This window comes from Myotis lucifugus, unplaced genomic scaffold (genome assembly GCF_000147115.1).
Source record: "Myotis lucifugus unplaced genomic scaffold, Myoluc2.0 scaffold_26, whole genome shotgun sequence".
Taxonomy (NCBI): Eukaryota; Metazoa; Chordata; class Mammalia; order Chiroptera; family Vespertilionidae; genus Myotis; species Myotis lucifugus.
In genome coordinates, this window is record NW_005871074.1 from 8,904,051 (window position 1) to 8,919,406 (window position 15,356).

The window sequence follows — 15,356 nt, forward strand, 5'->3', positions numbered from 1 at the left end:
TTTGTTTTAGTTTTTTGCTTATTCCCTTCACCTTCTTAACCTAACCCTCCCAGCCCACCTCCCCTCTGAAAGCTGTCAGTTTGTTCTCTGTGTTTATGAGTATGTTTGTATTTTGTTTGTTAGTTTCTTTGTTCATTAAATTCCACATATAAGTAAAATCATAAGGTATTTTATCTTTCTCTGACTTGCTTATTTCACTTAGCATAATTATCTCCAGGTCCATCCATGCTGTTGAAAAAGGTGAGTTACTTCTCTTTTTTTACTGCTGTGTAGTATTCCATTGTGTAAACGTACCACAGCTTTTTTTTTAATCCATTCATCTAGGAATGGGAACTTGGGCTGCTTCCAAATCTTAGCTATTGTAAATAGCACGGCAATGAACATAAAGATGTATATATTCTTTCAAGTTAGTGTTTAAGGTTTCTTAGGCTATATTTCCAGAAGTGGGATCACGAGGTCAAAAGGCAGTTCCATTTTTAATTTTTTGAGGTGACTCCATACTGTTTTCCACAGTGGTTGTACCAGTCTGCATCCCCACCAGTAGTGCATGGGTTTTCTCTTTTCTCCACATCCTCGCCAACACTTGTTGTTTATTAGTTTATTGATGGTAGCTATTCTGTCAGGTGTGAGTTGATATCTCATTGTGGTTTTAATGTACCTTCCTCTGATGATTAGTGATGCTGAGCAATTTTTTCACATGTCTACTGGCTATCTGTATGTCCTCCTTGGAGAAGTGTCTATTTAGGTCTTTTGTCCATTTTTAAAGTAGAGTGTTGGTCTTCCTGGTGTTGAATTGTATAAGTTCTTTAATTTGTTTAGTTTTTGTGTAGTTTACTGGTTTTGATAGTATTAATATTTTATTTAACCATTGCTAGTGAAAAAACACTATTGACTTTGTGAGTCCACCTTGGATTTAGTGTTGGTTAGATGTACTGAGAATGGTCTTCCTTGTTTTGTTCTTATTTTTATGGAGAAAGCTTTCTGATTTTCACCACTTAATATGATGTTAGATATAACCTTTTTTTTTTTTTAAACAGATGCCCTCTGTCATCTTCAGGAAGTTTCCTTCTGTTTGTAGTTAGCTGAGAACTTTGAGCCAAAAATTAGTGTTGAACTTTGTTAAATGTCTTATTTCTGTGTCTATTGGGCTGATCATATGCATTTTCTCCTTTTTTCCCTATTAATCTAGTGCATTTCACTGGTTGGTTTTGAATGCTAACCCAATCATGCATTACTGAGATTAGCTCCACTTGGATTTTGATCTACCTAGCTCGTTAGCTAGATTTAATTAGCCAATATTTCCTTAGGATTATGGTGCTTGTTTTCACAAGGAGATTGCGAAAGAATTTGTTTAAGATTGGTGTTATTCCTATTTATTTTTTTACATTGTGGAAGAGTACTTAACATTAGATCTTCACCCTTAAATCTACCCTTCTAGAATCTTTATAGTTTTGCATTTTACATTTAGGTTTATGATGCATTTTGAAGATGTGTGTGTGTGTGTGTGTGTGTGTACGCGTGTGTATGTATGGAAGGTATAGGAACAGTGTCTAGAGTTATTTTCCATGTGGATGTCCAGTTGTCTAGCACCATTTATTGAAAACACTATTTATTCTCTATTGAATTGTAATTGCACCACTGTCAAAGATCTTATTATCTCAGTCTATTTCTTGGGTCTGTATTTTGTTTAAATTATATCTTTGCTTATTCTTTTGTGAATACCATATAATCATTAGTTCAGTTTATAATAAGTTTTGAAATTGGGTATTGTCAGTCTTTCCATTTTTCTCCTCCTCCTCCTCCTCCTCCTCCTCCTCCTCCTCCTCCTTTTTCTTCATCTGTATTGTATTGACTCTTGTGGTTCTTTTGCCTCTTCATAAAACTTTAGAGTCAGTTTGTCATCTTGCTGGAATTTTAATTGGAATTACATTGAATCTCTAAATCAGGTTGGGAAGAACTGACAACTTAATAATATTGAGTTTTCCTATTCATGAACATGAAATATATCTCTATTTATTTATATCTTCTTTGATTTCTTTTATTATAGTTTTGTAGTTTTTCTTATATAGATCCTGTAAAATTTTGTTAGAACTATTCCCAAGAACTTCATTGTTTTGGTGGTCATGTAAATGAAATTGTGTTTTTTATTTCAAAGTTCCATTTTTTAATTGCTTCTCTACAGAAAAACAGTTGAATTTTGTGTATTAACTTTGGTATCCAGCAACCTTGATATAATCACTTATTAGTCATGGGAAGTTTTTGTTGTTGCTGTTGTTTGGCTGATTATTTGGAATTTTCTTTGCATGTATGGACACAACAATTTTGCTTCTTTCTTTCTAACATGTATTTTTTCAAACATTTATTTTATTTTATTATTACACTAGAGGCATGGTACACAAATTTGTGTACCAGTGGGGGGCCCTCGGCCTGGCCTGCAGGATTGGTCCGAAACCAGCTCTCCAACATTCCCCAAGGGGTCCTGGATTGCGAGAGGGGACAGACCAGGCCGAGGGACCCCACCGGTGTACGATCAGGGCCAGGAAGGGACTGCAGGAGGCTTCAGGGTGTGTCCGCCTGTCTTGCTCAGTCCCCATTGGCTAGACCCCAGAAGCAAGCTAACCTACCGGTTGGAGTGTCTGCCCCCTGGTGGTCAGTGCACATCATAGCAACTGGTCGACCGGTCGACTGTCTGCCTCTTGGTGGTCAGTGCATGTCATAGCGAATGGTTGAGCAGCTTTAGCATATCATTAGCATATTAAGCTTTGATTGGTTGAACGGCCAACAGACGACTAGACACTTAGCATATTAGGCTTTTATTATATAGGATTAAGACTAGGATTATGACAGGGGTAGTGAGACGGGGCATCTTGGCCTTGTTCCCAGTCTAATAGTCTTATCTCACCATAAGTATAGCTATAGACATTTTAGTTGTTGTAGTTTATAATCCTCACCTGAGGATATTTTTTCCTATGTATTTTATTTTTTTTTAAAGTAAAAGGGAGGCAGTGGGGTCGGGGGTGAGAGAAAATCAATGTGAAAGAGACATCAATTAGTTGCTTCCTACACATGCTCCAACCGGTGCTTGGGATTGAACCTACAACCCAGGTTCATGCCCTTGACTGGGAATTGAACCCACAACCCTTTGGTCCACGGACCAGCCACTGAACAACACTGGTCAGGGCTGTAGACTTTTTTTAGATGTTTGTTATCAGATTGAGAAAGATTCTCTTTATTCCTGTTTTGCTAACATTTTGTATAATAAATGAGAGTTGTATTTTGTCTGATGCCTTTTCTGTAACAGTTATTACGGTCATATGATTTTTCTTTAACCTGTCAACTCTATGGATTATATTAATTGGTATTTGAATTATGAACCAGCCTTGAATACTTTGATAAATCCCACTTGGTTGTGATGCATATTTTTTATACATTGCTGGATTTGATTTACTAATTTTTTGTTGAATACTTTTGCATCCATGCTTATGAGAGATATTGGTCTGTAATTTTCATTTCTTATAATGTCTTAAACTGGGTTTGGTATTAGGGTTATACTGGCCTTAAAGAATGAGTTAAGAAGTGTCACACATCAATGCTTGGAGTGTAGCAAGTCTGTGATTCCATGGGTTGAAGGTAATAGGAACTCCATGTTTAGTGCTTCTCTGAGATTCTGTCCTAGGTGCTTTTTCTCTTGGTTGATTTTAATTTGTATCCTTCCCATATAAGAAACCAAAACTTGAATATACAGCTATCAGTGAAATGTGTGAGTTCTATCAGGAAATGATCAAAACTGAGGGTGGTTTTGGGACTCCAGTGAACTGGTGATTGCTGTAAAATGCAAGGGCAGTCTTAGGGACCACTTTCTTTACCTTTGCAGTGGGCCTAAATTCTACACACACTTTCCCCCCAGATTTATTGAGGTATAATTGACAGATAAAAATGGTATATATTTAAGGTATACAGCATGGTATTTTGATATATGTATATATTGTGACGTGATTCTAGCAGTCCAACTAACATCCATCACCTAACAGTTATCATTTGTGTGTGTGTGTGTGTCTGTGTGTGCAGTACTGAGAATGCTTTGCTTGTCCTACTATCAAATTTCAAGTATACAGTCCATTACAGTTAACTGGAGTCATCATGATGTATATTAGTTTCTCAGAACTAGTTCATTTTCTAAATAATTTTGTGTTTTTTGATCAATATCCCCCCCCCCCCCCACTCGCCTGGCACTGGTAACCACCTTTCTACTCTCTTACTTTTATCCAGTTTCTGAAAAAAGTTGTTCCATATATTTTGTATAGTATTTTAATTGATTAAGAGTTAGTGGGGTTCCAGTAACTCTCTTTTGACCTGAAATACTTTAGTATTTTAATAGTTTAGAAATGTAAAAATCTATAAATTTTGAAAGAATTCATATTCTTTCCCCAAACTAAAAAGCCCAGTAAATATAGCTCCTACCAAAGTTTATATTGTTATAACGTATTTTTATTTGCATTTCACTCATTCATAGCAATGTGGAAAAGATAGCTGTTGTGATCCTAAACTTTGTGTGCTGAAAGCAGGATCAGCTTGTGATACAGGATTATGCTGCAGTAACTGTCAAGTAAGATTTAAGTTTATTAATATCATCCAAGTGTATAATGAATCATGTCTGGGATTCTTTCTTTCCCCTTTATTATTTTATTTATTTTATTTTTTTCCATCACGACTTATCCCCTATCCTCTGTATATCCTCTTCCACCTCCAACCACTCCCTCCCCCCGCCAATGGTAACCACTGTTGTCCGTTTCCATGAGTTATTTCCCTTTTTTCCTTTTTGATCAATCCCTTTACCTCCCCCCCCTCCCCCATCTGCCTGCTATCTATGAGTCTACCTCTATTCTAATTGTTTGTTCAGTTCATTAGATTCCACATATGAGTGAAATCATTTTGTTCTTCTAACTGGCTTATTTCACTTAGCATAATGTTCTCCAGGTCCATCCATGCTGTCGCAAAGGGTAAACTTTTCTTCCTTGTTAGGCTGAGTAGTATTCCATTGTGTAAATGTACCATAGCTGTTGTATCCACTCATCTGCTGATGGACAACACTTGGACTGTTTCCAAATGTTGGCTGTTGCAAATAATGCAGTTGATATCGGGGGTGCATATATTCTTTCGAATTAGTGTTTTGTGTTTCTTCGAATAAATTCCTAGAAGTGGAATTGATGGTTCATAAGGCAGTTCCATTTTAATTTTTTGAGGTAACTCCCTACTGCTTTCCACTGTGGCCGCTCCAATTTGCATTCCCACCAACAGTGCAGAAGGGTTCCTTTTTTCTCACAACACTTGTTCGTTGATTTATTGATCATAGCCATTCTGACAGGTGTGAGGTGATACCTCATTGTGGATTTAATTTGCATTTCACTGAGGATTAGTGACTTTGAGCATATTTTCATATGTCTATTGGCCATCTGTATGTCCTCTTTGGAGAAGTGTCTCTTCAAGACCTTTGCCCATTTTTAAATTGGGTTGTTGTTGTTGTATGTGTGTGTTGATTTTTATAAATTTTGGATATTAATCCCTTATCAGATGTATTGGTGAATATGGTCTCCCATTCAATGGATTGTCTTTTCATTTTGTTTCTGGTTTCTTTTGTAGTGCAAAACCTTTTTAGTTTGATGTAGTCCATTTGTTTTCTTGTTGTTTTGTTTCCCTTAGCTGAGGAATTATATCAGAAAAATTATTGTTACAAGAAATGTCAGAGATTTTACTGCCTATGTTTCCTTCTAGGATTTATAAAAAAAAAAGTATTTTTATTGATTTTAGAGAGGAAGTGAAAGGGAGAGAGGGATAGAAACATCAATGATGAGAGAGAATCATTGATTGGCTGCCTTCTGCATGCCCCACACTGGGGATCAAGCTTGCTACCTGGGCATGTGCCCTGACGGGGCATTGAACCGTAACCTCCTGATTCATAGGTTGACACTCAACCACTGAGCCACCCTGGCTGGGCTCCTTCTATGATTTTTATGGTTTCAAGTTTAACAATTAAGTTTTTAATCCATTTGAGTTTATTATTGTGTATGATGTAAGAAGGTGGTCTGGTTTCTTTTCTTTTTTTTCATTTATCTGTCCAATTTACCCAACAATATTTATTTAAACTAGAGGCCTGCTGCATGGATTCATGCACCGGTGGGGTCCCTCGGCCTGGCCTATGGGGATCAGGCCGAAACCGGCAGTCCAATATCCCCCAAGGGGTCTTGGATTGCTAGAGGGCGCAGGCCAGACAGAGGGACCTCACTGGTGCACAAATCCATGCACTGGGCCTCTAGAATGCATATAAGATCTTTGGTTAATCTCTTCCCGCCCTCTCCCCCTCCCCACTTCCTTCTGAGATGCATCAGTCTGTTCCATGTTTCCATGCCTGTGCATTGTGCATCTGCCCCTTGGTGGTCAGTGCGCATCGTAACGACTGGTCAAATGATCGAACAGTTGAATGGTTGGGCACTTAGCATATTAGCCTTTTATATATAGAGATTATCTTTAGCCCTTTGCATGTTTTTGCCTCCTTTGTCAAATATTAATTGACTCTAAAGGCATGGGTCTATTTCTGGGCTTTCTATTTTGTTCCATTGATCTGTATGTCTATTTTTATGCCAGTACCATGCTGTTTGATTACTGTGGCCTTATAGTATAGTTTGATATCAGGTAGCATGATTCCTCCAACTTTGTTTTTCTTTCTCAAGATCACTGTTGCTATTTGGGGTCTTTTGTGGTTCCATATAAATTTTTGGAATATTTTTTCTAGTTCTGTGAAATATGACATTGGTATCTTGATAGGTATTGTGTTGAATCTGTAGATTGCTTTGGGTAGTATGGACATTTTAATGATGTTAATTCTCCCTATCCATTAACATGGTATAGGCTTCCACTTATTTGTACCTTCTTCAATTTCCTTCTTAAGTGTCTTATAATTTTCTGAGTACAGGTCTTTTACATCCTTGGTTAAATTTATTCCTTGTTCTTTTATTCTTTTTGAAGCAACTGTGAATGAGATTGTTTTTTAGTTTGCCTTTCTGATAATTCATTATTAGTGTATAAAAATGTAACTGATTTCTGGATATTTATTTTGTATTCTGATACTTTACTGAATTCATTCATCAGTTTTAGTTGTTTTTTGATGGAGTCTTTAGGGTTCTCTATATACAGTATCATGTCATCATCTACAAATAATGACAGTTTTACTTCTTTTGATTTTTTTCTTTATTGATTAAGGTATTACATGTATGTTCTTATGCCCCCATTATCCCCCCATGCCCCCACTCATGCCCTCACCCCCATGGTGTCTATGTCCCTTGCTTAGGCTTATATGCATGCATACAAGTCCTTTGGTTGGTCTCTCCTGTCTTACTCCCACCCTCCCCAACCTTCCCTCTGAGGTTTGATAGTCTGATTGATGCTTCTGTCTCTGGATCTGTTTTTGTTAATTAGTTTATGTTGTTCATTATATTCCACAAATTAGTGAGATCAAGTGATATTTATCTTTCTCTGACTGTCTTATTCACTTAGCATAATGCTCTCCAGGTTTATCCATGCTGTTACAAATGATAAGAATTCCTTCTTTTTTATTGCAGCATAGTATTCCATTGTGTAGATGTACCACAGATTTTTATTTATTTATTTATTTATTTATTTTAAATGAAATCTTTATTGTTCAGATTATTACAGTTGTTCCTCTTTTTTCCTCCATAGCTCCCTTCTACCCAGTTCCCACCCCACCCTCTGCCCTTACCACCCCCCCCGCCCACTGTCCTCATCCATAGGTGTATGATTTTTGTCCAGTCTCTTCCCGCACCCCCACACCCCATTGCCCCCCCCCCCAGAATAGTCAGTCCACTCCCTTTCTATGCCCCTGATTCTACTATATTCACCAGTTTATTCTGTTCATCAGATTGGTTATTCACTTGATTTTTAGATTCACTTGTTGATAGATGTGTATTTGTTGTTCATAATTTGTATCTTTACCTTTTTCTTCTTCTTCATCTTCTTAAAGGATATCTTTCAGCATTTCATATAATATTGGTTTGGGGGTGATAAACTCCTTTAGCTTTTTCTTATCTGTGAAGCTCTTTATCTGACCTTCAATTCTGAATGATAGCTTTGCTGGGTAAAGTAATCTTGGTTGTAGGTTCTTGCTATTCATCACTTTGAATATTTCTTGCCACTCCCTTCTGGCCTGCAAAGTTTCTGTTGAGAAATCAGCTGACAGTCGTATGGGTACTCCCTTGTAGGTAACTGATTGTCTTTCTCTTGCTGCTTTTAAGATTCTCTCTTTGTCTTTTGCTCTTGGCATTTTAATTATGATGTGTCTTGGTGTGGTCCTCTTTGAATTCCTTTTGTTTGGGGTTCTCTGCGCTTCCTGGACTTGTAAGTCTATTTCTTTCACCAGGTAGGGGAAGTTTTTTGTCATTATTTCTTCAAATAGGTTTTCAATATCTTGGTCTCTCTCTTCTTCTGGCACCCCCATAATTCGGATGTTGGTACGCTTGAAGTTGTCCCAGAGGCTGCTTACACTATCTTCATATTTTTGGATTCTTTTTTCTTTTTGTTTTTCTGGTTGGGTGATTTTTGCTTCTTCGTATTTCAAATCTTTGACTTGATTCTTGCGATCCTCTAGTCTGCTGTTGGGTGTCTGTATAATATTCTTTATTTCAGTCAGTGTAGCTTAATTTCTAGTTGGTCCTTTTTAATAACCTCGAGGGTCTCACTAGATTTCTTGAGCGTCTCACTAAATTTATTTGCGGTTTCTAGAAAATTCTTGAAAAACCTTAAAAGTGTGGTTTTGAACTCTATATCCAGTAGTTTGCTTTCCTCCATTTCTGTCATTTGTGACCTTTTTCTTTGTCTCCGCACTTTTTATGCTTCCCTGTGTTGATAGAGTGGCTTTCTGTGCTAGGTGTCCTATAGGGTGCAGTGGCTCAGCCTCCCCAATTACCTGAGGTGGACACTCTTGGTGCACCCCTTTGTGGGCTTTGTGCACAGTCTTGTTGTAGTTAAGCCTTGATTGTTGTAGGTATCACTGAGAGGAATTGACCTCCAGGCCAATTGTCTGTGAGAATCAGCTATGTCTGCAGTGGGAGAACTTCTGTGTTGGAGACACCCTTCTGGGGCAAGACTTGCTTCAGTGGGGCTTTGGTGCTCACTGAGTCTGCCCCCTGAGTGTGTCCCTTATGGATCTGTGGAGTTGTAATCTGGATGGTCCCATCTGACCACTGGGTACACTGGCTCTTGGATCTCTAAGGAGGTGCTAATTTAGCCTCTTCCTGAGGCTACCCAGCAGGAGCTATGGAGAGATTCCTCTTCTTTGTTTTGGGTTTGGAGGTGCCCAGATGAGGCCCAGCTGTGAAGCAATGCAAGCTGCTGTGGGGCCTTGGGCCTTCTTTTGGAAGTTCTGGGTCTCTCTGACCCAGCTGCAGTTTGTTAGGTAATTTTCAGATACACAAAGGGCCAGGCCTTTCATATGCAAAAGCATCTGTGCACAGTTTGGGTGGGGCCGGGTCTCAGGGGATCAACAGGGCGGAGCAAACAGCTATGGCTGCTCCTCAGTCCTACCCTAAGAGGCCCCGAGTCTCAGTGTCCCGGTAATTGCTGCAAGCACCTCTGAGAGAAAGCCGCCCTTGAGTTCCGACCGATGCCAGACAGTCCAGTTTCTCCCTGTATGAGTCTGGGTCCCCAGGGACTCGCCCAGAACTGGAGTTCAGAGCAGTCGGGAGCTTGAGACTCCCTCCCGATTGAAAAAGACAACTGCGTCCTCAGTTGCCAGCCCTTTCCACGTGTGCCTCTGCACTTTACTTCCGCACCTCCTCTGAGTCTCATTGTGCTTTTCTCTTTCCTTCTAGTTGTAGAATTTCCACTCAGCCAGCCTTCCTGTGATTCTGGATGATGTCCGTTTTGTCTTTTAGTTGTATTTTTGAAGTGGTTGTGTGAGGTAGCAATTTCTGGTGTTTACCTATGCTGCCATCTTGGTTTCTCCTTATACCACAGTTTTTAATCCACTCATCTGCTGATGGGCACTTAGGCTGTTTCCAAATCTTAGCTATGGCAAATTGTGCTGCTATGAACATAGGGGTGCATATATCCTTTCTGATTGGTGTTTCTAGTTTCTTGGGATATATTTCCAGAAGTGGGATCACTGGGTCAAATGGCAGTTCCATTTTTAGTTTTTTGAGGAAACTCCATACAGTTCTCCACAGTGGCTACACCAGTCTTCATTCCCACAAGCAGTGCACAAGGTTCCTTTTTCTCTGAGTCCTTGCCACCACTCGTCATTTGTTAATTTGTTGATGATAGCCATTCTGACAAGTGTGAGATGGCACCTCATTGTTGTTTTGATTTGCATCTCTTGGATGATTAGTGACTTTGAGTATGTTTTCATATGTCTCTTGGTTTTCTGTAGGTCCTCTTTCGAAAGTGTCTATTTAGGTCATTGGCCATTTTTTGATTGGATTGTTTATCTTCCTTTTGTAAAGTTGTATGAATTCCCTGTAAATGTTGGAGATTAAACCCTTATCGGTGATAACATTGACAAATATGTTCTCCCATACAGTGGGCTTTCTTGTTGTTTTGTTGATGGTTTCTTTTGCTGTGCAGAAGCTATTTATTTTGATGTAGTCCCATTTGTTTTCTTTCTCTTTAGTTTCCATTGCCCTAGGAGCTGTATCAGTGAAGTTATTGCATCAGCATATGTCTAAGATTTTGCTGCCTGTGGATTCCTCTAATTTTTTTATGGTTTCCCATCTTACGTTTAAGTCCTTTATCCATTTTGAGTTTACTTTTGTGTATGGTGTAACTTGGTGGTCTAGTTTCATTTTTTTTTTTTTTGCATGTATCTGTCCAATTTTCCCAACACCATTTATTAAAGAGACTGTCTTGACGCCATTGTATGCTCTTGCCTCCTTTGTCAAATATTAATTGAGCATAGTGGTTTGGGTCAATTTCTGGCTTCTATATTTTCCATTGGTCTATATATCTATTCTTGTGCAAATATCAGGCAGTTTTGAGAACTGTGGCTTAGTAATATAGCTTGATATCTAGTATTGAGATTCCTCCTACTTTGTTCTTCTTTCTCAGGATTGCTGCAGCTATCCAGAGTCTTCTTTTATTCAAGATGAATTTTTGGGGAGTTCATTCTAGGTCTTTGAAATATTCCATTGCTATTTTAATGGGGAGTGCATTGAATCTATAGATTGCTTTGGGTCATATGGACATTTTAATGATTTTGATTCTGCCAGTCCATGAACACAGTATGTTCTTCCATTTGTTTATGTCTTCCTCTATCTCTTTTTTCAATGTCCTGTAGTTTTCTGAGTACAGGTCTTTTATCTCCTTAGTTAAGCTTATTCCTAGGTATCTTAATTTTTTTGGTGCAATGGTAAATGGGATTGTTTTTTTAAAATCTCTCTTTCTGTAAGTTCATTATTGGTGTATAAAATGCCATAGATTTGTGAATGTTAATTTTGTATCCTGTTACATTGCTGAATTCATTTGTTAAGTCTAATAATTTTCTGATGGAGTCTTTAGGGTTTTCTATGTACAGTATTATGTCATCTGCAAATAATGACAGTTTTACTTCTTCTTTTCCAATTTGGATGCCTTTTATTTCTTCTTCTTATCTAATTGCTATGGCTAGCACTTCCAGTACTATGTTGAACAGGAGTATAAGGAAGGCCACTTCATAATACTAAAGGGATCAATACACTAAGAGGATATAACTGTTGTAAACCTATATGCACCCAATGCAGGAGCACCCAAATACATACATAAAACTCCTGGAAGATACCATGGGAGAGATCGACAACGATACAATCATAGTAGGAGACTTTAATACCTCACTGACATCACTAAATAAATCCTCTAGACCAGTGGTCAGAAAACTGTGGCTCACGAGCCACATGCGGCTCTTTGGCCCCTTGAGTGTGGCTCTTCCACAAAATACCACGTGTGGGCGCGCATGTACAGTGCGATCGAAACTTTGTGGCCCATGTGCAGAAGTGGGTATTTTGTAGAAGAGCCACACTCAAGGGGCCAAAGAGCTGCATGTGGCTTGTGAGCCGCAGTTTGCCGACCACTGCTCTAGACAAAAAATCAGCAAAGAAACAGCAATCCTAAATGACTCACTAGATCAGATGGACTTAATTGACATCTTCAGAACATTTCACCCCAAAGCCACAGAGTATACATTCTTCTCAAGTGCACATGGGACATTTTCAAAGATAGACTGTATGTTGTGTCACAGGCAACATCTCTCCAAATTTAAGAAGATTGAAATCATATCAAGCATCTTCTCAGACCACAATGGCATAATATTAGAAATAAACTATAATAAAAACAATAAAAAAATTTAAACACTTGGAAGCTGAATAGCATGCTGTTAAACAATGATTGGATCACCAAAGATATCATAAAATATATTAAAAGCATCCTGGAAACTAATGACAATGAAAACACAACAATCCAAAATCAATGGGACACAGTGAAAGCAGTCCTGAGAGGGAAGTTTATAGCTCTATAGGCCTACCTCAAAAAACAAGAAAAAATGATAATAAATTATCTAACCCTACAACTCAAAGAGTTAAAAAGAGAGCAACAAAAAAAGCCCAGGGTGAGCAGAAGGAAGGAGATAATAAAGATCAGAGCAGTAATAAATGACATACAGACACCCTTCCCCCCTCCCCCCAAAAAATCAATGAAACCAAGAGCTGGTTCTTTGAAAGGATAAATAAGATTGATGATCCTCTAGCCAGGCTCACCAAGAAGCAAACAGAGAGGACCTAAATAAACAAAATCAGAAATGAAAGAGGCGAAATAACAACAGACCCCACAGAAATACAAAGGATTGTAAAAAAAAAAATGTTAAGAACAACTCTATTTCAACAAACTAGACAACCTAGAGGAAATGGACATATTCTTAGAAAAATGCAACCTTCCAAAACTCAGGAAGAATCTAAAAATCTCAATAGGCTGATAACTATAGGGGAAATTGAAGCAGTCATCAAAAAGTTTCCAGCAAACAAAAGCCCAGGGCTAGACGGTTCACAGGGGAGTTTTACCAAACATTCAAAGAAGAACTAAAACCTATCCTCAGACTACTCCAAAAAATTCAGGAGGAAGGAACGCTTCCAAGCTCATTCTATGAAGCCAACATTACCCTAATACCAAGACCAGATAAAGACAACACAAAGAGAATTACAGGCCAATATCCCTCATGAACATGGATGCCAAAAATCCTCAAGGAAATTCTAGCAAATCGGATCCAACATTACATCAGAAAGATCATACACCATGACCAAGTAGGATTTATTCCGGGGATGCAAGGGTGGTACAATAACCGCAAATCAATAAACGTGATACATCACATAAGCAAATTGAGAGATAAAAATCATATATCAATTGATGCAGAAAAAGTATTTGACAAAACCAACACCCTTTCTTGATAAAAACCCTCAGCAAAATGGGAATAGAGGGATCATATTTCAACAGAATAAAAGCCTTATATGACAAACCTAAAGCCATCATCATACTCAATGGGCAAAAACTAAAACCATTTCACCTAAGAACAGGAACAAAGGTATGCCCACTTTCACCACTCCTGTTCGACATGGTCTGCTGATATCTTGTTGATGATTTCAGCATCTATGTTCATCAGGGATCTTGGCCTGTAATTTTCTTTCTTTGTAGTATCTTTTTCTGGTTTTGGAATTAGGATAATGCTGGTTTTGTAAAATGCGCTTGGGAGTCTTCTCTGTCTGGATTTCTTTAGAACACATAGACCTATAGCTGTAAGTCAAATCAATGACCTTTCAAAAAAAAAGATACTAAATTCAGAGTCAGGTTTCTTATTTTGTGAATTTTAGTGGGATGTTGAGGCCTCTTTCTAACGCCATTTCCTCCCCAATTTGATGATGTTGTTTTTAAGCCTTGATTGAGAGCTATTATAGGATTCTTCAATATAGAAAAATCTCCTTTAAAAGGGATTATTTCCATTCACTTTATCCAACATTTATATTTTACAAATAAAAAATGTTACTGCTCATAGTTAGGTATCCGTGGGTATGTAATTGAAAGACACAATAGTTTCCCATAAATGTATAAATAATGAAACTCACTAGAAGTAATTTTCAAATGCTGTGTTAGCACAAAATTTAAATTATGAACTAATTATTCAAAGACCATTTGTCTTAAATATCACAATTTAAGTCATATGTAAAGGTGTTGGCTCCTGCCCCCCGTTTTCCTTTTTAGTTCTTTCCATGTGTTTGCAACAGATTCATTATGTGAGATTCCCTTAATTGAACTACTAACATGGGTTCTGTGTTCTTGACTGTCTTATCACTGAAGCAGTTTAATGTTGTTTTTCTCTAGAATCTCACCATGTGCTATATTCTTATCTCTGATCTTTTCTTTTCTTTTTCAATTCCACAAAAGTTTATTGAATACTTACTACTCACATAGGAAACAATTAATTAAGAAGTATGAGATAGGCCTGGCTGGCATGGTTCAGTGGTTGAGTGTTGACCTATGAACCAGGAGGTCAAGGTTCGATTCCCGGTCAGGGCACATATGGGGGTTGTGGGCTTGATCGCCAGTGTGGGGCATGCAGGAGGCAACTGATCAATGATTCTCTCTCATCATTGATGTTTCTACCTCTCTATCCCTCTCCCTTCTTCTCTGAATCAATAAAAAATATTTTTAAAAAAAGTATGAGATAGATGCCCATTTAAGATTCTTTGTATAAATTTTTCCAATTCAATAGGTGAAAGTTGTTTATAGGATAATTCAGGAGAAAGATTGCATTTACAGATATTCCATATTTATAGACTGGTTTGAATAAGTATATTTTATTTGGAAATTGTCTAAATTACAGGATTTCAACCCCAAAGGAAAAAGTGATATCACAAGCTAAAAGTGATATTTCCTCCCTTGCACTGAAACACAACAAAATCTTGCCTCTCATTACACCATACTAGTGTTTTACTTTTCCTTGTGTATATGTTTTATCTCTTGTTTTATTTAAAAACATACTTTATATAGAAGATATTAAGAGACATTAATGAATAAATAGATCATCAGCCTATAAATGAAAGTAACACAATTTTGAAGTAAATATTAATAACAATCTTATATATAATGCTTTATTTTTTTATATTTTAATTTCTACTAGATTCAACAAGCAGGTTCACCGTGTAGGCCCAGTGTGCATCCTGAGTGTGATCTTCCTGAACTTTGTAATGGATCCTCATCAGCCTGTCCCACTGATGTCATGATAATCAATGGGCATTCATGTAAAAATAAATATATTTGTTATAATGGAGACT

At 37.7% G+C, this 15,356-nt stretch overlaps 1 protein-coding gene across 1 annotated transcript in view; it reads left to right on the plus strand.

Annotated features, from left to right (window-relative positions):
* The window catches only part of ADAM32 (ADAM metallopeptidase domain 32), a 94,764-nt gene that overhangs the window by 45,984 nt on the left and 33,424 nt on the right, over nt 1-15,356 (plus strand). The window contains 2 exon segments of the mRNA XM_023751825.1: nt 4,514-4,606; nt 15,203-15,354. Of these exon segments, the coding sequence (XP_023607593.1) occupies nt 4,514-4,606; nt 15,203-15,354 (245 nt within the window).